At 38.6% G+C, this 25,414-nt stretch overlaps 1 protein-coding gene across 1 annotated transcript; it reads right to left on the bottom strand.

Annotated features, from left to right (window-relative positions):
* Positions 1-358: 358 nt before the first annotated feature.
* kcnip3b (Kv channel interacting protein 3b, calsenilin) lies at positions 359-25,182 on the bottom strand. Its single transcript, XM_061729454.1, has 7 exons — positions 23,838-25,182; positions 11,718-11,842; positions 11,400-11,469; positions 9,938-10,116; positions 6,126-6,230; positions 5,963-6,025; positions 359-1,448 (listed from the first exon to the last, which is right to left on the bottom strand). The coding sequence occupies exons 1-7, from the start codon at positions 23,944-23,946 to the stop codon at positions 1,401-1,403; spliced, it is 699 nt and encodes a 232-aa protein (XP_061585438.1). The 5' UTR covers positions 23,947-25,182; the 3' UTR covers positions 359-1,400.
* Positions 25,183-25,414: the final 232 nt, after the last annotated feature.

The following is a 25,414-nucleotide window of genomic DNA, read 5'->3' as shown; positions in this document are numbered from 1 at the left end:
CTTCCTGATCCAGGTCCTGGTGGAGGGATCCCCCCTCACCCCAACCCCCATCACCTTGCGCATGCTCAGGACGGGGAATTGAACCAAAGTGAAAATTTGATGCAATATTTTTGTTGAGAAATGACACTATGCAAATTAAATGAACAGAACTGAGCAGGACACTAAAGTTAGGGGGGGGAAAACAAACAAAAATAATGCTGCTCCTTAAAAATGTTCAACTGCAGTCAAGATGATTTGCAATGGTTCTTTTTTGTAGAAAGTAAATATCTTAGACGGAGGATTATAAAAAGTAACAATTACATGTACTTATACATACACTGAATGCAGGAGTTGTGACACATTAAAAAGGAGAAGTCAGGGCTGTCAACAGCATCTTTAATGAACTGATATTACAAAGGTCCAACTGTACTCTACATAATACCGCGGGTCTTGGAGTCAGCATGCTCGCATACACTGAGCCAACATGTTAAAGTCTTAATTCAGCATAGGACACAGTCCTTTTGTTTCTCAACAGCACTGTACACACTCACTTTTTCAACCAGACTGGTTAACATAATCTTTCAAATTACAAAAAAAGGAAGAACTATTAGAATAATCTATTTAAATTACTGAACAAGATAAATATTAAACTCATTTAACACAGAAGTTGTTCATTTAATGAATTCTGGTTGTATTCCATCACTCCTAGCAGCACAGATGAGACCAACACAAAGTAGGATACATAACTATTAACTTTACATATATACATACACACTGGTTTCCATCAGGTGCAAGTATCTACAGGGCCTTTCTCAAGGCGCGTATAATACATAGTCATGAAATTGTAGTGCAAGCTAATTCGACATCATTTATTTCATAACAAACATGCTTTATTCTTATTTTTTCGTCTTTTTTATTCATTTATTTTTGTACTTCATCCAGTGCCATAAGAAGCCTTGAGAAGACAGCTGCTCTAAGTGGAAGTGAATACATGTACGTTAGTGTTAAACTAAGCCTCCCTGTGAGCTCAGATCACTGATTATTGTGAGTTTCTTTCCTAATTGGCTGCTGATCCTTCAGTCAGATGATAAAAACTCTTCTTTCTCATCAATGTGGACACGGCATCCATTATTGGCCATTTATGGAGGAGCATCTTGTGGGGAACTGGTCTGGATGCAGAGTTTATTCAAGAATCAGCTTGTTGTTGTCTGTTAGTCCCCTTAAGTACAAGGCTCAACAAAAGAGAACGCAGTGGGAGGAAAAAAATAGTCAACGGTACATCCTGTGCTTTTACAGTACCTACATTATATACCTGCTTGCCCTACACAACAGTGAGGATTTGGGGGTGATATTAATGACTCTGTGATGTTTACGTTTGACTTGAGCTGATAATGGGAAACAACTGGTAGCATCCAGATCCTTTAAATCACATTTTCAAACAGCTGCATGGAGTCCATGATGTTTTCATCCTGGAAAAAAAAGAAAAAGAAAAAGATGTGTCACCAGAAAAATAAAGTTCATGTTGACTTGTGAAACATTTAAAACAAAACCTAATGTTTTTTCTCCCGCAGTAAAGACAGTCAAAATGTTGCTTTCAGACAGTCTGACGAAAGTGATTCAATCATAAATGAAAATAGAAACCGTATATCATCTCCTCTTGTCTGTTTACTGGTTCTTACTGAACAGCTGGGCGTCCAATAAAGACTGATCAGAAAGCAACAGCTTGACATCAATTTTTAAAACCAGAACAATAAAGAAGTTAAACTACTAAATCTATTCATATGACATGTCAACATGACAATGATGAGCACAGTTCCAGCAGCAGAAGATGGATGGATGGATGGATGGATGGATGGATGGATGGATGGATGGATGGATGGATGGATGGAAGGATGGATGGATGGATGGATGGATGGATGGATGGATGGATGGATGGATGGTTGGCTAGAGTACTGGTACAAGTTATCTTTTACAGCATGTGCAAATAAGGAATATCTATTTGGTTTCCTTAGAATTTATTTTTAAATTAATCTTATGGAGGGGAGGCACGGTGGCTTGGTGGTTAGCACTGTTGCCTCACAGCGAGAAGGTCCCCGGTTCGACTCCCAGGCCCAGCAGGGTCTTTCTGTGTGGAGTCTGCATGTTCTCCCTGTGTTTGTGTTGTTTCCTCCAGGTACTCTGGCTTCCTCCCACAGTCCAAAAACATGCATACTAGGTTAATTGGTGATTCTAAATTGCCCGTAGGTGTGAGTGTGCATGGTTGTTTGTCTGTATATGTGGCCCTGCGATAAACTGTTGACCTGTCCAGGGTGAACCCCTGCCTCTCGCCTGTAATCCAGCAGACCCCTGTGACCAGTACTCGAGTTGAGGGGGATGAGGGGGGATGAGGGGGGATGGCATCCCCCCTGAAATAAAAACGGTCAAAATCATCCCCCCAGTAAAACTGCCATCCCCCTTTCCATCCCTTATGTCATTTCATCAATGAATGTGGTTTTACTGCTATTTCAACATTTAGAGTCATCACCAGAAAAATAACACCAGAAAAATAACTTATTTGACAATTTTCACCTGTTTCAAGTAAATTTTCACTTGAAATAAGTAGGAAAATCTGCCAGTGGGACAAGATTTATCTTTTCATTACAAGCAAAAACATCTTGTTCCACTGGCAGATTTTTCTACTTATTTTAAGTGAAAATCTACTTGAAACAGGTGAAAATTGTTGCTTTTTCCAGTGATGAGTCTTGTTTTAAGTGTAATAACGTTTTTTTTTACTAAAATGAGACATTTTAACTAGAAATAGGACAAATATTCTTATTTTGAGTTTTTGCAGTGATCCATTTTACTTATCCTGTGAGGAACAGAGTCATATTGATAAGTTCAGAAAACTGTTTTTTATTGTTGTGTTTTGATGTATTTGATGTAAGCCCAGTGGATATTTAAAGCTTACAGAAGGCTGCATTTAACTGCTGCTATGTCATTCCTGCAGTATTTCTGCAGGTGTTTTGATCAGTAATATTATTTGTAATATATTATATTATTTGTAATCAGCACAAATTATCTGTCCCCATATGATAAAATCCACCATCCCCCCTGATTTTTTTTTACAACTCGAGTACTGCCCGTGACCCTGCAAAGGATAAAGCGGGAATAGAAAGTGGATGGATCTTATGGAGTCTTTTGTGTAACTCTAGACTTATGTCATGTGTTTATATAGTTCAGTCGTTATGATTACATGTTATGGTTTTTAGGGTGTTAGGGTTGTACTAGTGCGTTATTTGTGTTTTAAAGTAAGTTTTTCTAATGTACAATCCTAAATAAATGCAAAGTGGTTAAAAGAAAGTTTTTCTACATGGGTATATTAATTACGGTAGTTGCGAGAAAAAAAAAAAAAAAACGCTATGAAAAACATGAGACAAAAAATTTCTTTTATACAGTTAAAGCATGAATAAAAACTCGTCGAGAGTCCCAAAATGAAAATCAAATGATCAACCTGTAAATGAGCATGATATTGGCACAAGAAAGGCTCATTTTTATTTCTTTCCTTTTCTTCTTTTTCGTGGAAGCGCACTCTAAAGTTGCAGTAAATGTATCACGTGTGTGTTTGGAGTAACTTACATACGGAAAGTGCACCCTCAGAACACAGAGACGCTATAATAAACAGGCCAAGGTGATGGGAGTTGAGACTCCTGGCCCTTTATCTCATTGCAATTTAACCAGGATCTCTTTTTATGAGTTTCTTCCTGTGTCATTGTTAATGATTGATTCGACTACTTTTAAACAGAGCAATGCCGGTGAACATTTGAGACAGCCCTATACTGCATATGAGAGCTTCACTGGGGTAAACGTGCTTATGGCGCTAATCACGAGTGAGCTCATGTTTTTATGACATAAAAAAAAACTGTACGTGACAAATATGATGTACAAAATGATACCAGATTTGTTGCACCACCTGATCATTTGCTATTAATTCATTCATTTTATTCATATAACAAATATTTTTGTATAACATTGAGGATATTATAGTTGCATTTTGATTTGATTGTTATTGATATAAATTTGCTGTAATAAAACAGTTTTACTTTTGGGATTACCATTCACACTGCCAGTTCATACCGCTCTGTAGCACCATTATTCTGCCCAGCTGTGCTGTGTGAATTGCACGGAGGCGTAGGGGCATAACATTTAGTTCTGAGGCTGTTATTGCTTCGGTCCGCCCTGGGAGGACAGTAACAGACATGTAACAGAGGGAAAATGACTGCTGGGTGAACTGACAGTGTGTAAAAGTGTAACAGGGCCATGAGGGTTGGCTGCAAACACAACACAGAGGATGAAATCAGTCCATCAGTGGGACGAAGAGACATGTAGTGCTGTTAAGGTCTGCCATTATAATGTGTGTGAAAATCACTTATATTCTTAACTTTACCATTTAAATTGGTTCACTAGCTGCTCATCAAAAGCTGCTCATGTGCTTAACAATGTGGGAGGGTCTCCAAAAGCTGAAGCCCAACCAGCGTCTTCCTCCTGCAGCTCAGGAAACACCCCCAACACTATCAGCAATATGAAAACTGAGCCACAGGAGGAACTTTTTTTTTGTTTGTTTTTGTTTTGCCATTTATTCAGCATTGAAAGAATTAGCCAAACGGAAACATTAGCAGTTTGTTGCTGAATGTCTGTGTAAGTCTGTGTAACAGTGGTTTCTATTTCTGTATCAATTTAGAGCCAAAAGTAAAATATTTATTCATCAAATCCTTAGTTTTCCCCAGCAATTATGCCCTTTTCCAGTAGTTATGGTGTATGTCAGGTGATAAACTTCGATTTATGGCCAAGGAACATTTTATATTTTCTGAAGCTGTAAACAGACATTTTGTAATGTTTTTGCTTTTCATAAACAGTGAAGGCACAGACACACATGTATCAGAGTAAAATGCACGTGTATTCAGTAAAGCGAGACCGACTTATTTGCTGAAGCTCATATAAGGTAATAAAAGTTAAATCAAGTGGGCTTGGCCAGTCGTATATTATCTTTATGATGTAAATTTAAGCATGTCAAGCCCCGACATAAAGAGAGCACTGTGTGTGAACACATCGAGGGTAAACCTTGTTTTATGTTACAGAGTTTAGGAGGAGACACTGACATTGTGAAATAAGTTGTGTATATAATATAGTACTTAATTTGTTTTCTACATTGATTTTGAACTGTACTGTTATTGAACAGCTCCCATCTCAGGGTTGGGATATTTATAGTTTAGAAAATGAAAATGGTGTGTTGGCTTACGACTGTGTGCATTTTTTTCTCTTGTGTAAGTGGCGTTTAACATGTATTTCCAATGTAATTAGGACATGTACCATATTTCCCATCAATCATTAATGCATACGTTACGTTTATTAAATTCTTTTTAAATTCAAGCCCATGACTCTCAACTAAAATCCCATCACAGCTATACTTGGTTAAAACACGATCGACAATTAAATGGATAAAATTAAAATTTGCAGACAATAATAGCCAAGTAGGAACTTTTTAAAACTAAATACTGGACCGAAAACATGGCTGTATTAGTTCTTTTAAGTTTCTGACGGTATTTGTGCACCCACAAACTGTGGGACTGTGTGAAAAACCGGGGGCGTATTAAGAAGGTGCGTGTGGGTGTTGGCATGCTTCGAGTGGAGGATGGGAATGTGCAATATTTCTGGAAAACGGGAGTTAAACAAGACGTTTGCTACATGTGAGAATGGAGGTAATATAGTTCATGATTAACCAGCAAGATCATGATGTTACTGACACCGTGTCAGGGACCCTGACCTGTGGGGCATCACATTTATAGATGAGTATATGTGAGATGGCCTTCGGTAGTTCAGAACAGTGTACTGGTTTGTATGTGTGTGTGTGTGTGTGTGTGTGTGTGTGTGTGTGTGTGTGTGTGTGTGTGCATGCGTGCGTGCGTGCGTGCGTGCGTGCGTGTGTGTGTGTAAAAGTATGAGTCACCTTCTGACAGGTTTCGATGAACTCTTCAATAGTCACTACACCATCTCTGTTTCTGTCCATTTTCTGTTGAAAAAAAAAAAAAAGAAGAGCATTGTTTTAAAATAGCACGGCATATTTAATTAACACAGCTGTGTAAATGTCTGGACTTGTCAACATTCAGAACCTGAAAAAACTTGTCAACATGCTCAGAGGGGGCTTCATCCCGCACACAGGGGTAGGTGTACCTCCCCATCATGTCATAGATGGACTTCATGATCGCCAGCATTTCCTGAGAAGAAAAGACAGAAGCAATGTGAATGTTTCTTCTAGTAACTGGATATCTAACTCTAACTAGTGATGATAGAAGCATCTTATTCCTTTAAAAAACACCTGGGACGACACTTCTGTGCTAAGGTGTCATATGATATGTAATGGCAAAAGAGGAATTTTCATCTGGTCTCAACAAGTGTGAAAGAAGAATCCTTGCACAGAATTATTGATCTACAAAATAAAACAGGAAGTAAGGTGCAAAAACAGATAAGGCAGACTATACGACCTAACATCGACAATTCAAAGGCTAGGTCATCATCAAAAACAACAAAACTCATAAACCATGACATCCTCATGAGTTTGAGCGTCATATGATACTTATTGTCTACAAAACAAGCAAAAAAAACAAAGTCAAATCTAAAAAGCTGTGTGGAATTTATTAAAATGCAAAATTTATTTCAAAAAATCATGTGACTAAAAGTTGCCTGGGGATGATGAAAGCTGAAAACTGTATTATTTGACAAATAGTATCTGCTTCTCATCGTTTGTGGATGCCCACTCAGTTAGAAACTGTTCGAGTCAAGACCATCAAGAGGGGAACTGCTCATGTTGTCAGGATTTGACATTTCCCTGTTTTGTTTTATAAGCCCATGTCGCTGAGTTTCAGTTCTGTCTTGACCCTCCTGTTTCCCATCTACCCTGATTGTCTGCACCTGAATCTCGTTATCCTTTGTGTATATCTAGGCTGTGTCCGAAATTCCATACTTCCACCCTAATGAGTATGTAAAAACAGTATGTGAGATTTTTTAGTGCGTCCGAAACATTTGTACATACTCAATAGTATGTGCTATCCATACTCATTCCAGATAAATGTATTAGTATGGGTACATGGACACTAGCTAAGCAAGAAACTTCCCACAATGCAATGCAGCGGTGTTTGGTTGCTACTGTAGGTGCTGCGCAGATACGTATATGTCATAGGTATAATATTAAGTATAATAATATTATTATATAATATTAATATTATATAATGTCATCTTGTTTCGGCCAGGATAAACGGGAAATAGCGGAGCGGTGCTGCTACTGCTGCTGTGACACGTCACTTCCTCCCAACGGCAGGAAGTGTCGTGTGCGCTCTGAGTAGTACGTCCGAATTAATGCACACTACTGATATTTACTCAAAAGTGTGCCGAACTTAAGTATACTTTTTAGTATATTGTTTAGTATGGCATTTCGGATGCAACGCTAGTCTTGTCTTCCCCTGCTCCTCGCTGTTCCGTACTGTTTCCTCCCTCCGTGTTTCCATGTGTTTAGTTTTTTTATCCTAGTTCTGAGCTTTTTGTGAACTCCTGCCTCCTGCTCTCCTGCGTTTGGGTCCTCATCTAACGATTCGTGAATAGGAAATAAAGAGCTCGTCCTTTAGATGCATGACTGGGTCTGTTAAACAGTCTCTACGTAAGAGAAACAAACCTGATAGACGAACAGCGTGTCTGAATAGTGAGGTACCACTTGTTCCTGCAAGTGCTTACAATTGAATTCTTTTAATCATCAATTTTTCCTGCCTGGATCCGGTTCCATATGAGCAAGTCCAGAGTAAAGGAAACAAGGCTGCAGAGAATGTTTTTGAAAGCAGGCTCGAGGCCTATCTTATCTTGATCTGGCTTTTAATTAATGCCCTCCTTTTTTTAGAATCCTGTTTTAGGAGTTTTACCTTAGGTTTTCTGTTTAGCCCAGTTTTTACCACATTTTTAAAGCTATTCATTGCTGATATCTTATTTATTTACATATTTGTCAATTTCTAGTACGCTATATCATTTTTATTTTTATCTATTATTTATTTATTTTTACATTTTCATATATCCATGAACTTATTTCTTCTCATAGTTTTTAGTTTTTAACTCCAGTGTTTCCTCTGTGGGGGGGGGGGGGTCCACCCTTTCCTGGGTTGTGGTGGGTCATAAATCCCTCCTACGGTTGTTTGGCCCTGTGCTGGGCTGTGGCCCCCTACCAAGCCTCCTGGCCTCCCCATGCAGACGGCTGCCTGGGATAGTGTTCCCTCACTGGTTCTTCTGCGCCCAGCAATGTTTTCCACATCATCTTTTCTTTTAATCTTTGATCATGTTTTTTTATTGATAGAGATTAGTGTTGGTGGGGAAAGGGGTAGGCGGATGGGTGGGATCGACTTTGTTTTAACTGTTAAGCACTTTGTGCTGCATTTTATTCTACGAAAAGTGCTGTGTAAATAAAGTTTGATTTGATTTGAGAAAGAAAAGCAACTTGCATGAAAACCATAGTAGGCCTTGTCAAAACATTTATTCAAATTAAACAAAGTGAAAGAATTTCTCACACATTTCCCTCAAAGTGTCCATATGGGTTCACTGTGGGGACACGTCTCCTACGGTTCCAATACATGCATATTTGGTTGGTTATTTCCAGTACTCGAGTTGTAAAAAAAAATCAGGGGGGATGGTGGATTTTATCATATGGGGACAGATAATTGGTGCTGATTACAAATAATATAATATATTACAAATACAAATACACTGACCAAAACACCTGCAGAAATACTGCAGGAATGACATAGCAGCAGTTAAATGCAGCCTTCTGTAAGCTTTAAATATCCACTGGGCTTACATCAAATACATCAAAACACAAAAATAAAAAACACTTTTCTGAACTTATCAATATGCCTCTGTCCTTCACAGGATAAGTAAGGCAAGGCAAGGCAAGGCAAATTTATATATATAGCACAATTCAACACAAGGTAATTCAAAGTGCTTTACATTGACATTAAAAGCGGCAAGACATAATAACAAATAGGTAAGAATAAGAAAAGAAGTAAAATAATAAAAAGCACAAGCTATTAAAAATAAGGGCAGTAGAGTACAGCAGGTAAGTTTAATTTAAGAGTACACTTCAGTAAACAGTAATGTAAGTAAAATGGATCACTGCAAAAACTCAAAATCTTAATGAGAATATTTGTCTTATTTCTAGTTAAAATGTCTCATTTTAGTAAAAAAATCTCATTACACTTAAAACAAGACTCATCACTGGAAAAAACAACTATTTTCACCTGTTTCAAGTAGATTTTCACTTAAAATAAGTAGAAAAATCTGCCAGTGGAACAAGATTTTTTTTGCTTGTAATGAAAAGATAAATCTTGTCCCACTGGCAGATTTTTCGACTTATTTCAAGTGAAAATGTACTTGAAACAGGTGAAAATTGTCAAATAACAAGTTATTTTTCTCGTATTGACTCTAAATGTTGAAATAGCAGTAATACAACATTCGTTGATGAAATGACATAAGGGATGGAAAGGGGGGATGGCAGTTTTATTTTTATTTCAGGGGGGATGCCATCCCCCCTCATCCTCCCTCAACTCGAGTACTGGTTATTTCTAAATTGCTCATATGAGTGGATTGTTTGTTAGTCTTGTTTGCTGCAGGGTGGGTTGTATCTAGGTGTGTAGATGATGAAGGACTTTTGTGCAACATTTGCACATCCCTCCAGTGAAAGTTCTGGATACAACTTACAGCTTCTACTGTTTAGACTGTGGTTCAATGAAAAAAGGACGAGCATCACTGGAAGACCGTTAACACATGTCCTCCCCTGTTCCGTTATCAGCTTAAACTATTTTCTGAGATGTCATGTGAATAAGATACATTCATCCACTGTTGTTCCACTTGTCATGTTCATAAAGTTTTGTAGGACTTAACTCACGCGCACCTCTTTGGTGATGTAGCCGTCCTTATTGATGTCGTAGAGGTTGAAGGCCCAGTTGAGCTTTTCCGTGATTGAACCTCTGAGCAACACTGACAGGCCGATGACAAAGTCCTCAAACCGGATTGAACCGGTTCTGTCCATGTCGAATGCGTTGAACAGAAAGTGAGCGTAGGTGCTTGCGTCTGCGGACAAAAGAGTCACCAGGCTCAGTCTACTGCTTTTAACAGCAACGCAGGGACAGTGAGTTACACATGCTACACAGAGAAGATGAATTAAAAAAATAATGAAGACGTAACAATGAAACAAGAAACTATAAACAGCGGCCTCCAACAACACCTCTCAGCCTCATGCAACGCAGCTCTGACATCCATCTTCAGTTTCACCAACAATGACACACTTACTCAAGTAAGGTTCAAGTGACTACCGGTGCACAGGTGGCTGTAAAATGAGTATAATAGGCTTGAAAGAAACTCGTTTAAACTGAAGAGCTATTACGTTTCAAAAAAGATGAAATGTCTTTGTACATAGAAAGAAGAGGATGTGGGTAATCTTTATTTATTTACATGCATGGGTGGAGTACTGGAGTTCTGGGTCTCAAGAAGCTCTGATGTGCTATGGACTGTGTTGTCCTTTTTTTATTACAAAAACTAAACTAACACTAATAATAATTACAAATCATAATATTCTATCATAATAACAAATTTTCCCCAAAAATGGGCCATCGTGTTATATGTAAATAAATACAAATTACTTAAAAATCATTGCAACTCTAAATCTGTAAAACTAAAGATTTTATTTAAAATAGTGCAAAGACAACATATTAAATGTTGAACTTGTTAAGTTGTACTGTACTTTGAGGAAAAAATTGCATTGTGTGCTTGTTTCTCTTTTTGAATTTGTAGATAATTTTGTGCATAATTCTTTTTTTAAAGTGTCAACATAGTAAACAACGAATAGCCATTTTCAGCATGTAATAATCTGAGGATTTCATCATCTGTGGTACATAATACAATTAAAAGTTACAGAAAACTTAAAAAACTCTCACAGAGGTAAAAACTGAAAACTAATTATTTTGTCACCTTCTTTTTATTTACATATTTCTCTAAATTGTGGGTGCATGTCCCCCAGGCCAAAGAAAAGAGCAGGTGCCTTGCTTGGTGTCGACATGATTTAAAAGCCAACATGGTATTAGGATGCATCAGTGAACACAACACAGGAAATGTACACATCCGTCAATGTACCACGTATCAAGATACAATCTATCTATTTTTCAATGAATATTATATATAAAAATGCATTTGGATGAAAAAAAAAAAACTTCCTTTGCTTTTTCAAATATTTCACATCGTCTTCTCTCAAAAGACTCAAAAACTGCACCACTCCACCCGGCTCCGCAGTAATCTTTGCACAATACCTCATAGAACAAGAAAGGACAAGAGATGAGAGATTGTTTTTTATGTCTAACCTCCTTGGGGAAAGAACTGAGAATAGATGGACTTGAATGTCTCCTCATCAACCAGCCCACTGGGACACTCCTGTTCAAGTCAGGAAAAAAAGATATATATGTAAGTGTATATACAGTAATATATATATATATATATATATATATATATATATATATATATATATATATATATATATATATATATATATATATATATATATATATATATATATATATATATATATACACACACACACAGTATACTATATATACTATATTATATACTACATACAGTAGGTCAGAGCAATGACAGAGGACTGTGAGCAGCGCTGGCCTTACATTCTTAAAACCTCGGTACAAAGACTGGAGCTCCTTCCTGGTAAACTTAGTCTGCGCCTGCAGCTGGTCCAGCCCCTCCGGCTGGTGACGCACGGTGGACAGCTCCAGATCACTGTCACTGCTGTCTGTGGGAGGAACAGGCAGAGAGAGAAAGAAAGGGATGGATTGACAGACAGGAGGGGAAAAGAAAGGCAAGATGGAGAGAAGGAGGAGGAGGGGGCGGATGTAGAGTGATGGTTGGTGGGGGGGTTTACACATTTAACAGGGGGGCATGTGGGAAAAACATGCAAGTTTAGGAGTAAAAATGAGCAAAAACCTTTACAGAACCAAAGGGTAAGTGGACAAGGAAGTAAAAAACAAAAAACTAACAGGAGGAAGTGCTTCCTTTAATGTGAGGAGTTCCTCAAACTAAAATCTTTTTATATGTCTTCATTAAAAGGAAAAAACAACACTGCAGAAAAGTTCATTTGAAAAATGGTTCTTACTCCATTCACAAATTAAGAATTGCAGCACTGTTGATCACACGTTAAGAGAAAGCACTTTAAAACGGGGAGGGGGTCAAAAGAAGGGACTTTTTTTTCTTCTTCCCCAGAGTAAGCTGGGTTTCTGATGTTCTTTACTCACCATCTTTAAACAAAGAGAAGAGAGGAGAAGGAGGGGTGTTGACACCAAGACGGAGTGAAAGAGAGTAAATGGAGAACGGTGGGAGAGTGACAGTAAGAGGAAGGAAAAAAAACAACAAAAGAGTCAAGTTAGATCACTGTGAGGTTTATATGATGGATGCTGAAGAGTCCAGAGTTAAAGACTCAAGTTAAACATCCAGCTGAGCAGGGAAATATAATACACTGTGAAACACTAACCAAAACCAACAAGATGGAACTAGAGGTGAGAAGTTTGTCACTTGTACGTCACCTTAGTGCATTTCTGTTAGGTTCCTTCAATTCAGTGAAAAAGGAGAAACAACTCTGACCTCCTTCAACCACATTATGAAAGTTGGTCTTCTCTTTCAAACAACGGTCTTACATTAGTCTTATTTTCAGTTCTTTCAACAGCTACGTAAAAGGGAACTTGAAAACACTGGAAGAATATCTTTCTGTTGTCAAAAAATAGTCAGTCATTCACATGATTTTTGTTTGGATCAAAGTTCATGATCTTTTTGTTATCATTATATCGCATTCATTATTGCCTATGATAATCTTTCCTCCCAAGCAACAATATACTTCCATGAATTCAAATGTACAGTCCACATATATGTCTTAGTAAATCTAGATATTAGCTAAATGCAAGCTCAGATGAACAACAACACAGGTCATATTTCATTATGTCATAATTTGTTAAAAAAAAAAATAAATGCAAAGTTAGTATGTGAAAATATAAATAAATCTTCCATTCTGGTGAACTGAGAGAGTAAGTAACAGTCAGATGCTCCTGTTAATCCTGACAGGTTTGAGGAGCTCTGTAAAAGCAGAGGTTTTGATCATTTTCTGGTCTGGAGTCTCCAGGTCAATGTTAACGTTACGCCAAATAGGAAAAGAATCAGCAATAATGTAAGAGAAACAACTCTTGATGTACATTGTTCTGGCAAGACTTATTAAAATATTAAAGTTCATTGTTCAACAGTATGTTATATACCAGAGGAAAATATTCAAGATTGAAACTGCTCTTTTGTTCGACAAATGAGACCAAAGTTAAGAAGGTTAGGTATGATACACAGCCCCACCAATCATTATCAGCAAACAGAACAACAAATTTGCCAAAAGTATGACCCTAAAAAGAACTGCATAAACTACAAGCTAATGAACCAAGAGATCGACTCCTGTATTTGTTTTTTGTTGAATAAAAAATGACATGGTGTTATATGTCAAGTTGTTGTTAAAAAGGGTTATATTCACCTAGTTTAGACCTTTAAGAACATCTTAACTTTGAAGTTAATTGTACATGGTATTGTTTTAGAGAGCTTTATCTTCATACATCAGTTTCTACCATGTACTAGCTATGATGGGAACACTACCATGAGCTCTGGGATTTCATGTTTTTATAGGCTGTTTACATAAGTGCAGCTGCAATCCAAGCCGTATTTTGGGAAAACCTTTGGGAAAATTCAAGAGAGGTTGATTTTCAAAAAGTACTTCCCAGCTCCAAGAAGTCAGACATCAAACACAAGAAAGACTTTTCATGTCTAGATTTAACATTTAAAAGCAGCTAAAAGCACACAGAGCTCTAGAGAGCAATAAAGAGACAGTTTTAGAAGTTTGATGTTTGAGTTGCAAAGCTGAGATGACATTTTTGGCAATGTAGTGGTGATATCTTACGTACAGAAGTATCTATTCTCAATTTGCTGCATATATGCCAATAATAAGGGCAACATTATTCACAAAAATCAAGTAGTGAAGAAAGGGAATAAGATGCTTTGGCCTGGGAAATAATTATGTTCATCAAGCATCAAGACAAATGCCCTGAGGAGTTTACAACAACTAAATACTGTTCCTCCTTCAACTATGCTCCCTACAAGGTTTACAGATTCTGAGCTTTTATCTATTTGATCTATATTGCTATACTTTGTATAGCATTTGTGATTTTTAAATATGACAGAGAACAACTGTTAACTTCACAGTAATGTTCTAATAACAAAGAGTGTAGGATATAATAATCATTTTGGATGGGGTGGGTCATGTTTAAAAAAAACACTCAGAACCAAAAGAAAGCCAAAGACCTGACCAGAATGATTTCTTGTATCATTAACCATCATTTCCCTCAGCATACATTTATACCATGGTTTTATTTCAAATCTGTAACATCCTTAGTTTTTCACTTGCTGTATTTTTTTTATTTTTGTCCTGCCCAGCACTACTTTCTGTAAATCATAAATACGTTATCTAAAATATGAGTGTGGAGATTTCTGTATTTTCTTTCTTTCTGTCCATCTGAATTGGTCATAAAGTTCATTATCTTCAATAAAATGATTTAAACCTATATCACCAATGTATACTGCTGTATTGAAGGTTGTATTTTAGTATATAGTTTCCGTTTTAGTAATGTAAATACTCCAAAATTGAAGACAGACTAACTATTTTTGGGGGTAAAAGTTGTTTAAAACTGCATTGCCAGCTGCTTTTAGATAACAACGTCAACAAAACAGCAACAACAACTTCTCACATAGGTACTTAAACAAATCTAAGCATATTCAGACACCAAATGTGTTTCCTCTGGCTGTAAAAGCCATAAATGAGTGACAAAAGTTAATTTCTTTTAATGCCATGTCCAAAATAATTAAATCCGTATTTATCCATACTTATTTATTTCATCGACATCAACATCAGCATCAGCATCAGCATCAGCAGCATCAGCATCATCAGCATCAGTATCATCAGCATCATCAGCATCAGCATTAGCATCAGCATCATCAGCATCAGCAGCACCAGCATCAGCATCAGCAGCATCAGCATCATCAGCATCAGTATCATCAGCATCATCAGCATCAGCATCAGCATCAGCATTAGAATCAGCATCATCAGCATCAGCAGCACCAGCATCAGCATCATCATCAGCATCAGCATCATCAGCCTCATCAGCATCAGCAGCATCAGCACCAGCATCATCAGCAGCATCAGCACCAGCATCATCAGCATCATCACCATCAGCATCATCAGTATCAGCAGCATCATCAGCATCAGCATCATCACCATCATCATCATCAGCATCATCACCATCATCATCGGCAGCATCAGCATCGTCAGCATCAGCATCATCAGTATCAGCATCATCAGCATCAGCAGCATCATCAGCATCAGCATCATCACCATCATCATCATCAGCATCATCACCATCATCATCGGCAGCATCAGCATCGTCAGCATCAGCATCATCAGCACCAGCATCATCAGCATCCATGGAACACTACTGTGATGAATCTGAGCAATTCTTGCAGCAGACGCACCAATCACCCCAGTGGACACTGCACAAGCTGGATGTCACTTTTACGTGGTGAAACAAAAGTAATGCTCGACCTGAACAACAGCATCATCACTGTCAATCACAGAGATGGGAATGGGATGCCCAGAGGTTGTTGGCCAGTCGACCGGACAACCTCATTAAAGTAATAGCAGTATGATAGATGAGGGTTGGATTATGATTCTGAAGAAAAACTTTATGGTCTGCAGAAAAAAAAAATTGGCCTTGAGCAGCAATGGAGCGTTTCCCAGAACAACAATCTGAAATATACAAGTGAGCAGTCAGGGAACAATAAATATTGACACCTCGGAGCGGCGTTGCAGAGTCCGGGATTGAATCCATCCAGAATCAGAGGGAAAGTCTGTCAGCAATATTTCCAATTACTTGATTGCACAGAACATGAAAGCCTTGCCACTAATTACTGGGATAATGAATATTACTGGATGTAACAATTTTTCATCAATTTTTTAAACGTTTAGAGCCTTCATTACTATTATTGCTTGAAGAAACATTTAGGTCAAAACAAATTACCTGTAAACTAAAATTGGCAATGGATGTAAATAATTGAGTGTAAAAGTGGGACGAAGGATGTGAAGGAATTCAGACGGACTGACACTGCTTTTTCTTCTGCTGGAATTACACGGGATCTGACCATAACACACTAAAATGAGATCTTGAATCATTGATATCGTTTAAAATGATCCAACAGATGTCGACATGTCTTTACTTGGTACCTTTTAAAAATATTTCTAAGCACCTCAGAATGACCTCTGCTTCATTTTTGATTTCCAGATAGAGTTGATGGATATTCAGATATCCACAGGTGGATTAATTTCTCCAGCCCCTCCATTGCCCCGTCCCGTGCTGCCTCACCAGTCTCCGTGATGTCGATCAGGCCCAGCAGGTGCATCAGCTTCAGGAACATGATCACCAGGCAGACGATCCCAACCGTCTGGAGCCCCTCCGTGTCCCACCTCACACTCATTTTCTCCTCTTCCTCAATCTTGACCTCTTTTTAAATCCAATTCTACATAACTGGATTAAATCTACACGTTCATTCAGCCCACCGCTTTCATCTGCTCTTCCTTTGTTTCTCCTTTCTTTTGATGCCTGTGTCTGAAACAGTGTCACTCACTCATCGCTCTTTTCTGTCACATTTTTTCTCCTCCTGCCATTTCTATTACTCCACTCAGCCCTCCCCTCCTGCCTTTTCTTTAATTGAGTGCCGTCTTTTTTCTTGTGCTCCATAAATCTCTTAGGAGATTTTCTACAACTAAGAAAAAAGGTGTGATTGTCCAACTTTTGCCGTAAGGTTCAGATAGTTGCTGTAAAAAACAACAACAAACAAACAAAAAAACTTAAAAAGAAAATAAAAACCTTCTTGCATTTTCAAAAACACCAAGAAACATCCACATTATTTTGGTCAAACATGAGACTGAATGACTGAACCTTTGCAACTTCATCATTTGTATCCTCCCTTTATCTCTAATCTTATTTTCCTATTACACCTATGAAGTCCACACGAAGAGCAAAAAGTGTAGTTTATTCGCATTTCCATTAAAAAAGTAACATTAAAATAACAAACGGTGTGATGAAGAAAACAATTTCCCTTTAAGGAACCTGAGAGGGTGATGACAAAGGCCAACAGGTGTCCTGAATCTCCTTTTCCCTCTCAGCTCAGTGATCCACTTTCTAATTGTTCCTGTGTATCTCCTGGGGTCTGTAGCACAGATTTAACACAGTAGAGTCTTGTCAAACACTCATGTAATGAAGCAATGTGAGGAAAAGCTCCCTCAGGACCTGTGACACTTGTTCAAACCTCACCCCACTCGTTTCACGTCTCCCTCTAGTGGAAAGTAATGAAACAACAGGAAAAGAGTCATCATGAAGCCTCCATTCATCCATTCATTATCCATAACATAACATTAAGTCATTCCTATTCAGGAACAGCCCGGCGCCTATCCCAGGTCTCTATGGGAGAAAGACAGGGATAGACCCTAGACAGGACACCAGTCATCATGAAACACGTAACTGATGAATGAAAGAAAGGAGGCTGACTTAGATAAAAGTTGGATGAAAGTTGGTTGAAATAAGGTATTTTCCCACTTGTACAGTAGTAACAAATACTGAAGCTTCCACAAGTCCATAATCTCCTGCAAACAGCCTGCGTCTTCAATCCAGTCTGTCATCCAGGTGAACACCCAGGTATCTCCTGGCCTTCTCCACCTCCACCTCCACCGCCACCTCTTCTCCCGAAAGCGGTTCCTGGTCTTTTTAAATGGAAAATAATGTCCTTTCTTTTCTTCAAGATGAAATATGCCTGCAGATGACTGTAAGGCTGGGGTGCATGCAGAGAAGAGAAGCAGTCCAGCCCCCCTGTGGTGCTCCCGTGCTGCTGACCACCTGCTCAGACCAACAGTCCTGCAGTCTCCCACGCTGCGGTCTGGTAGTCCAGTCCAGGGGTCGGCAATCCAAACTGTTCAAAGAGCCATATTGGACCAAAAACACAAAAAACAAATATGTTTGGAGCCGCAAAAAATGAAAAGTCTTGTATAAGCCTTAGAATGAAGGCAACACATGCTGCATGTATCTATATTAGTTATAACTGGGGGAAACATTTTTTTTTTCATTATGCGCTTCGAAAAAAAAAGTCGAAATGTTGAGAAAAAAGTTAAAATGTCGAGAAAAAAGTCAAAATTTCGAGAAAAAAGTCGAAATGTTTGAGAAAAAAGTCAAAATGTAGAGGAAATAGACAAAATTTTGTGAAAAAAGTCTAAATGTCGAGAAAAAAGTCAAAATTTCGAGAAAAAAGTCTAAATGTCGAGATTAATGTTGAAGTACAATCTCGAGAAACAAGTCGAAATGTTGAGAAAAAAGTCAAAATGGCAAGAAAAAAGTAAAAATTTCGAAAAAAAAGTCTAACTGTCGAGATTGAAAAGGAAAGGAAAAAGGAAGAAAAAAAGGAGGAAAAAAGAAGACAAAAGAAAAAAAGGAAAAAAGGAAAAAAGAGAAAAAAGAAGAAAAAAAGAGAAAAAAGGGAAAAAAAGAGGAAAAAAAAGAAGAAAAAAGGGAAGAAAAAGGTCAAACATTTTTGAAAAAGCTCCAGGGAGCCACTAGGGCGGCGCTAAAGAGCCGCATGCGGCTCTAGAGCCGCGGGTTGCCGACCCCTGGTCTAGTCGTCAGTAATCCAGACTATTGTGGAGCCATCCTCCTCTGTTGTTCTGAGTTTGTATTAAATCCTCTGTAAGAGTCAAGCAACATGGTCCCGTCGGTGCTGCCTGCTCCTCAAAGGTGCTTGTTTCTTATTTATTTGGGCCAATAAAATCAATTAAATCCTATCAAGACAGAATGGGGAAACCATTCACTTGATGACATCACTTCCCACTTCTGCGTACCAAATTATATTTAAATACCGGTAAATAGAAAAAATGCAATGCAGCACAGTAGTAAACATATTCCACAGCAACCACACCTAATGAATGCAAGGTTAATGAAAACTGTTGAAAGCTGCATATTTTTTGTTAACTTCATGAATGTGAAATGAAACCTCTTGTACCAGGTTTAAACATTTTGTTAAAGGAACTAAATATCACCTGTCAAAAACGAACAAGTGAAACGACTCCCTTGCTCTTTTCCTTTCAGCATAACTTTACAGAATAGTGAGTGTCAATTACTTAAAATAACCTGAGCAAGAGTCATGTGGAGTAAAAAAAAAAACAGATATCACTACAAGAGAACCTCAAAATAACACTCATGCATCTCGAAAGACAAGGCTTCCTCTGGCATTGATATTATCCCAAAATAACATGGAGCTAGACTAAATATAGCAGTGACAACAGGCTGAGCGGCCAATCACAGGACACAAAGAGAGAATAAAAGAATCACAATTTTGTTTAGGATCAGATCACTTGAGCATGAATACAGGCAAACATAAACATGAGAGCTGATGCTGCAGTTTTTAACCAAGTAAAACAATTCACTGCACATTTTGTTAAGTGCTGGTGATATAAATAATTCAAGAAATACTAAACCCCATATTACTGATCTCCTGGTTGATAAAAGGTTTCTTTCATGTACTTATATTGCTTAATGTATATACCTCCTCTCAGTGTTTAATTCATAATTTATTAATAGAGACATAATAATACTAGACTGATTTCATGTTTTTCCTGATTAACAGACTGATTAACAGGTAAGCTCAGGGAACGTGTCTCTCTCCTGCTGATGAATGTGAAAGTCGTCAGTGAAAGCTGAGCGGCGTTCAAACCAGGACTTTCAGGAGGGAATTTTGCTGCCAGCATTTTTACCTAAAATGGACTGAAATGTTCTGCAATCCCACTGAGAGGAAATGAAGAACAAGGTTTGCAGATGTTGCGCTGTTTACATGAATCAACCCAGACTCCTTATAAACGTCAGATTCAGAAGAAGAAGCATCAAGGACTGTGATCATAATGCTAGAAAAGAGCATAACCCCCCTCTCAAGCCTCCAACTAACCTAAATGAAAGAAATCAGTTTTACAAAAGTGCCATCGTTATGTCAATGTGGCCAATTAGATGGATTGTTTAAAAATTAATCAAAATCAGACCCAGCCTATAAATTCATGGGTATGTGGAATAAGAAATTAAAGAAATAAAAAAGTAAATATTAGTGTGCATTCTTGAAATGCTCAAAAACCTTCAAACAAAGGTTGCATGTTTTAGAAAATGATTTTCAGACCAAAAGATTAATGATTAATATAGAAAAGAAATAAGGTGATCAGTCTTTAAGGTGCAAAAATGTCTGCACTTCTGGATGCAGAAAATAAAACAGCTGAAAAGAGTTAAAATAAACCAAGAGTAATTTACAGCGACTCCTGTTTGGAAGCATGATACCCCAGAGGACAGAAAAGAGCAGCACTGAAGACGGTTATAGTGCTGATTAAGTCAGACACAGATCGAGAGGGAGATGGAGGCGAGTTTAGAAGCAGCTTTCAGACGCAGCTGCAAAGATTTACCAACTAAAATGTGTGAATCAATCAACTGATGAGATTAGCTGAACTTCTGAAATGTTGGATCAGTCAAACGCAGGGAAGGTTCTCCTGCAGGTGAAATATTTAGTCTGCAGCTGGTAAATTAGTCCCATTGGGAGACGATGAGGGACGTGATGAAATGGCTGAAATGATGAAGAGAAAACATAACGGGAATTTGAGAGGCTGCGGACAAATGGCCCGTGTCCTTCAGGGTCCTGGAGGAGTGCTCCGGGATCCATATTCAGGTGGCCTCAGAGAAAGCCTGCTCGATACTGCATGTATAATTAATGTGGAGTAATGCTAAACCGAGGTGCAGGCCCAGCAACAGTGGGGAAAGGAGGAGGGAGGAAGGAGGAGGGAGCATTTGGAGGAACTGAAGACTGGAGAGATTGAGAGAAGTGATAAATAATGAAAGGACATTACTGTTGTTTTTGTTGAATTTATGACTTTATCAAACGGGGCCATATGAGACGCACTAATGTGCCGAGTGGAGCCTTCCGGCTGTAATTGGCTTGGCATTGTGAAGGCAGGGCACTCCGACTCGCTGGCCTTCAGCCTAAAACTCTTATCAAAGGGAACTACATAATTCAAAGTATCTGATTTCGTGGTTACAGTCCCAAATGTGCACAGGCCATCCAGACATTATACCGTAGCCCATATTATTAACCCATCAACCTTTTCCCCCTCATGTTGATGGCACACAGATTTACAGACAATCACAAGCCAGTATTGTGTTTACAAAGGTCAAACCCATTCATGTGAAAGGCACCAAACTGGAGTCATAAATTGCTTTTAAATGAGCATGTTTTCATAACTGGTAGCATGAATGAAGGGAAACACCCAGCGGGGAAGGCACAGTGTTAGTGAGCTTTGTAAAGTATTGCCTTTATTATTTTTCTGTTTATTTTTCCGGGGTAGTGTACTTTTACTACTACTATTTATTACTACCATTACTATCGGTGTCCTGAAACAAAAAAATAAACCTGTGGAGTAATGCTAAACCGAGGTTTAGCATTACTCCAGGTTTAGGTTTATCTACTAATTTTAATAAGTGACAATGGGTTTTGTTGATTCTGTATTTCATGTATAATGTGGACAGAATCAGTGATGGACTGGCAGGGTGTTCCCCACCTCTCACCCCATGACATCTGGGATACACTGCAGTCACCACAAGGCAGGATGGAGTGGGTATGAGTAGATAGATATCAATAAAATAACTGAAAAATGTATGATCGCAGCGGCTGAATTCTTCACAACTATAAACCACAAAATTCAAATTAATCTGAAGGCTTCTAAATGTTTTGCCCAGACGACTCATTTAATGATCCAGATCTGTAATCTAGTTGTTCCTACTCAGAGTGGTGGGGATCTGCTGCAGCCAAATCCGGCTTCTCTCCTCAGGAACACGGCAAGAATCCTCTGGACGGGTCAGCAGTCACACTGGCTCAGAGATACACAGAGATACACACCATTTAGCCTAACATGAGTTTGGACTGTGGGGGGAGACGGGAGTACCCTCAGTTCCTTTAAACCAAGGTTAAAAGCTCATTTGTTTACAGCTGCCTTTGAGTAAACGATTTCAACCCCCTCTTAAACAACGTTAATTTCAGTACTAAACTGTAACTTCTCTCATTCTACCACTGCACTGTAACTTTTTTTCCCCTTTCACTTCTCATACTTTCAGATCTATGTAAAGCACCTTGAATTGCCTTGTTGATAAAAGGTGCTCTACAAATAAACTTGCATTGTCTTGCCTACCCAGAGACAATACACCCACGCCTGTGGAGATCATGCAAACATCATTGCAGGAAGACCCCGACCAGGATTCAAACCAAGAACCTTCTAGCTGGACTGCAACCAATAACCACCTAGCTGCTCTTGTTTCATCATTTTAACGTTTAACAGAGAGTAACAAAAAGTATGTTGGTCAAAATGTTTTCTCTATGAATTGTATATGATCTGAATTACTTACATTAAAACAAATATGCTTTTTTAAATACGTTTTATTAATTTCTAAAACAGTAATAAAGCACTGTTCTGTTAAAACATGTTAATTTATTTAAAAAAATTCATTTTGGCTGAAATATTGGAGGCAAAGGAATAATTACCGAAGGAATAATAAATATGTTTTTTTTTCAATCTTTCATAAGAAAATAAACTGAAAAAAAAATTTTTCAACAACTTTTTAGCGAATATGTAAATGTATGGAATATTGAGAACAAAAAATTCACATGAGACAGCATGAGTCGAGAGTTAATCTGTGAAAGCTTAAGTTTGAATGGCGCCTTATTCTATTAATTACGCAGTAATTTGCAAATGTTACCAATAGACAAAAGATTTATATTTACCTTAAAAAAGTGCATTTTGTACTTTTTTTATTTCCATGAATCAAGAAAAATATGTTTTGGAAGCAAGGACGTCCCAAATCTTGTTGTTCGTATTATTCCGTGTAATAAGGCACCACGGAGGCCACTTTATTAGGTACAGCGGGTGCATCTGATAAAGTGACCAGCGAGTTCCTAGTAGACAATTTTGCTTAACAAAACAATCCTCAACTATAATCAGCCTGTGCTACACAGGAGAGGTGCAAAGAATATACACAGATTATTTTCTTCTTTAAATGCTGAAACACAAATTCCCTTCTTGTAAATAAATGATGTAACATATTGGAGACAAACGTCCAGCTGCATTTGTTGCAGTGGGAGTCTGGTTTATATGATAACAGAGTTTATCTTAATAAGCCTTCATTGTGCGCCGCCAGGCTTTAAAAGTTTACCAAACTTTACACTGAAGGGAACAGTTTCAATTTATCACCAAATATGGAAACACAGCAGCATCATGTTTTAAATGTTTCCCCAAATACAGCTACAAAGATAAATCTCCATAGTTAACACTCACTGTACTGCAATTTATTAGTGTCATCCAAGAATATTATAAGCAAATCTAAGTGCCTGCATATGTCAACAGTTATAACTCAGACTGCGGAGAGTGGGGAATAAGGATATAATAAAGAACAACGTAATAAAAATGAACTGAAGAAACATAAATGACCTCTTCAATGAGGACGTAGTTATATTATGTAACGCCTGGGGAAAACAAGTGTATAACTATGCATAACCTCCATGCAGAAACCAAACTGGGAGCAACTATCAGACCTTACCTTCAAATGAGGACATGGGCTCCAGGATGCCAAACTGCTTGAGAACAGTCACAAAGAGGATGACAACCACGCCAAAGGCACACACATCCATCATGCCCAGATTATCCATGACTTCAGGAGCCCGCTGGAGGCCACCCTTGGACCCGGAGGTCTGGAGAGAAGAACTTAGGGCCCCGGCAGGCCCGAGTCCCGCAGGACTGAACCGGCGAACCGCAAGCGCTTTCAGCAGAGTCAGGAATCAGAGTGGTCGGTGGGTGAAAGTTTGTCTCCAGGCCCCAGGAGGCGACATGAGAACAGGCCAGAGAGCCAGACGATGGCTGCGCTAACGTCAACACTGATGCTGGAGTGGAAAATATGTGGAAGCTGACATATATGGAAAAGCTTCCTCTGTGGATTGACGAGGGAGAATAGAGGCTATGTCACAAGCCATTTATCACAGTGCATTAAAGGAGGCGTTTAGAGCCACTTTGCAGACTTTTTGGCCCCCCCTCCCCCAAACAAGTTGATCTGCATCTTAATCTGAACTGGCTATTATTGATCCTCACATCATAGTTCATGGTAATAAATCAGATCTCAGTGTAAGATGAAAACATCATTAAGGAGAAGCAAGGAACGTGGTGAAGCCTTGGTGTCCATTTTCATGATTTTCCCGGCATTTACTGGATGCAAGCCTGAGTGAATGCAACATCTGGGAACACAAACAAACAGGTCCTCTCATCTTTCATGCCATGAAACTACAATGATAAATAAACACCAATGACGCAAGCGATTTATCAAACATCTTATCTGGAACAAAAACATTCAACATCTGCAAACTGAGAACAATCTAGACTTTCTAGTGTTAGCAGCATCCACCACTCAGGACAGACATCTCCCCTTCCTCTCTCAGACAATTAAACCAAGTGAGCAGGCTTACTCCTGGACGCCGTGCTGAGCTAAATCAGCCAACTAACCACGCTTGCTGCAGTATTTCTCTCACAGTGGTCAGTAATCCTCAGGTAGGTCGTTCAGGTTTAACTTGGCAGTTCATAGGCTCTTGTCCAAATTGAAGTTCACATATGGAGGAGATGAACAGAAAGCACTTAGTGGCGCCCAGGGAGGGAAATCCTGATGAACTGAGAGGATCTGTGGGGGAAGAAACCTCCTCCCCTGATGTCTGCCTCCTCCTCACTCCCCTTCTCTCTTTGCAGTTTCCTGAATTTATCTGTTGCTGCTCCCAGTTGCGACTTCTCCCTCGACTCAGTCAACAACTGCTCAACAGAGGTCTAAATCGTGAGCCCACCGTCCAGCAGAAACTTTCCATGCATCCGTTTCTTCTGGGGGTCTCTCCATAGCCCACCGCTCTCCTCCGTCTTAACCTTCTGTCTGTTGGATTTTTGCATCCAGGAGTTTGGCTCCTCCTCCTCCTCCCTCTTTCTCCTCTGTCATAACTTTAGCTAAATGCAGACTTTCTCTCCGTCTCACTGTGGCTTCTTTATTTTTATGTTTTTATTTTTAAACTGTCTCTCCTGTCGCCAGAACATCCACATCATCAGCTCATCAAGAGGCAGGTTAAAAACATTTTTTTTTCTTTTCAG

The sequence above is a fragment of the Cololabis saira genome, chromosome 9 (assembly GCF_033807715.1).
Source record: "Cololabis saira isolate AMF1-May2022 chromosome 9, fColSai1.1, whole genome shotgun sequence".
Taxonomy (NCBI): domain Eukaryota; kingdom Metazoa; phylum Chordata; class Actinopteri; order Beloniformes; family Belonidae; genus Cololabis; species Cololabis saira.
Note: the sequence above shows the minus strand (reverse complement) of the source record. Positions and strands in the feature narration are given on the sequence as shown.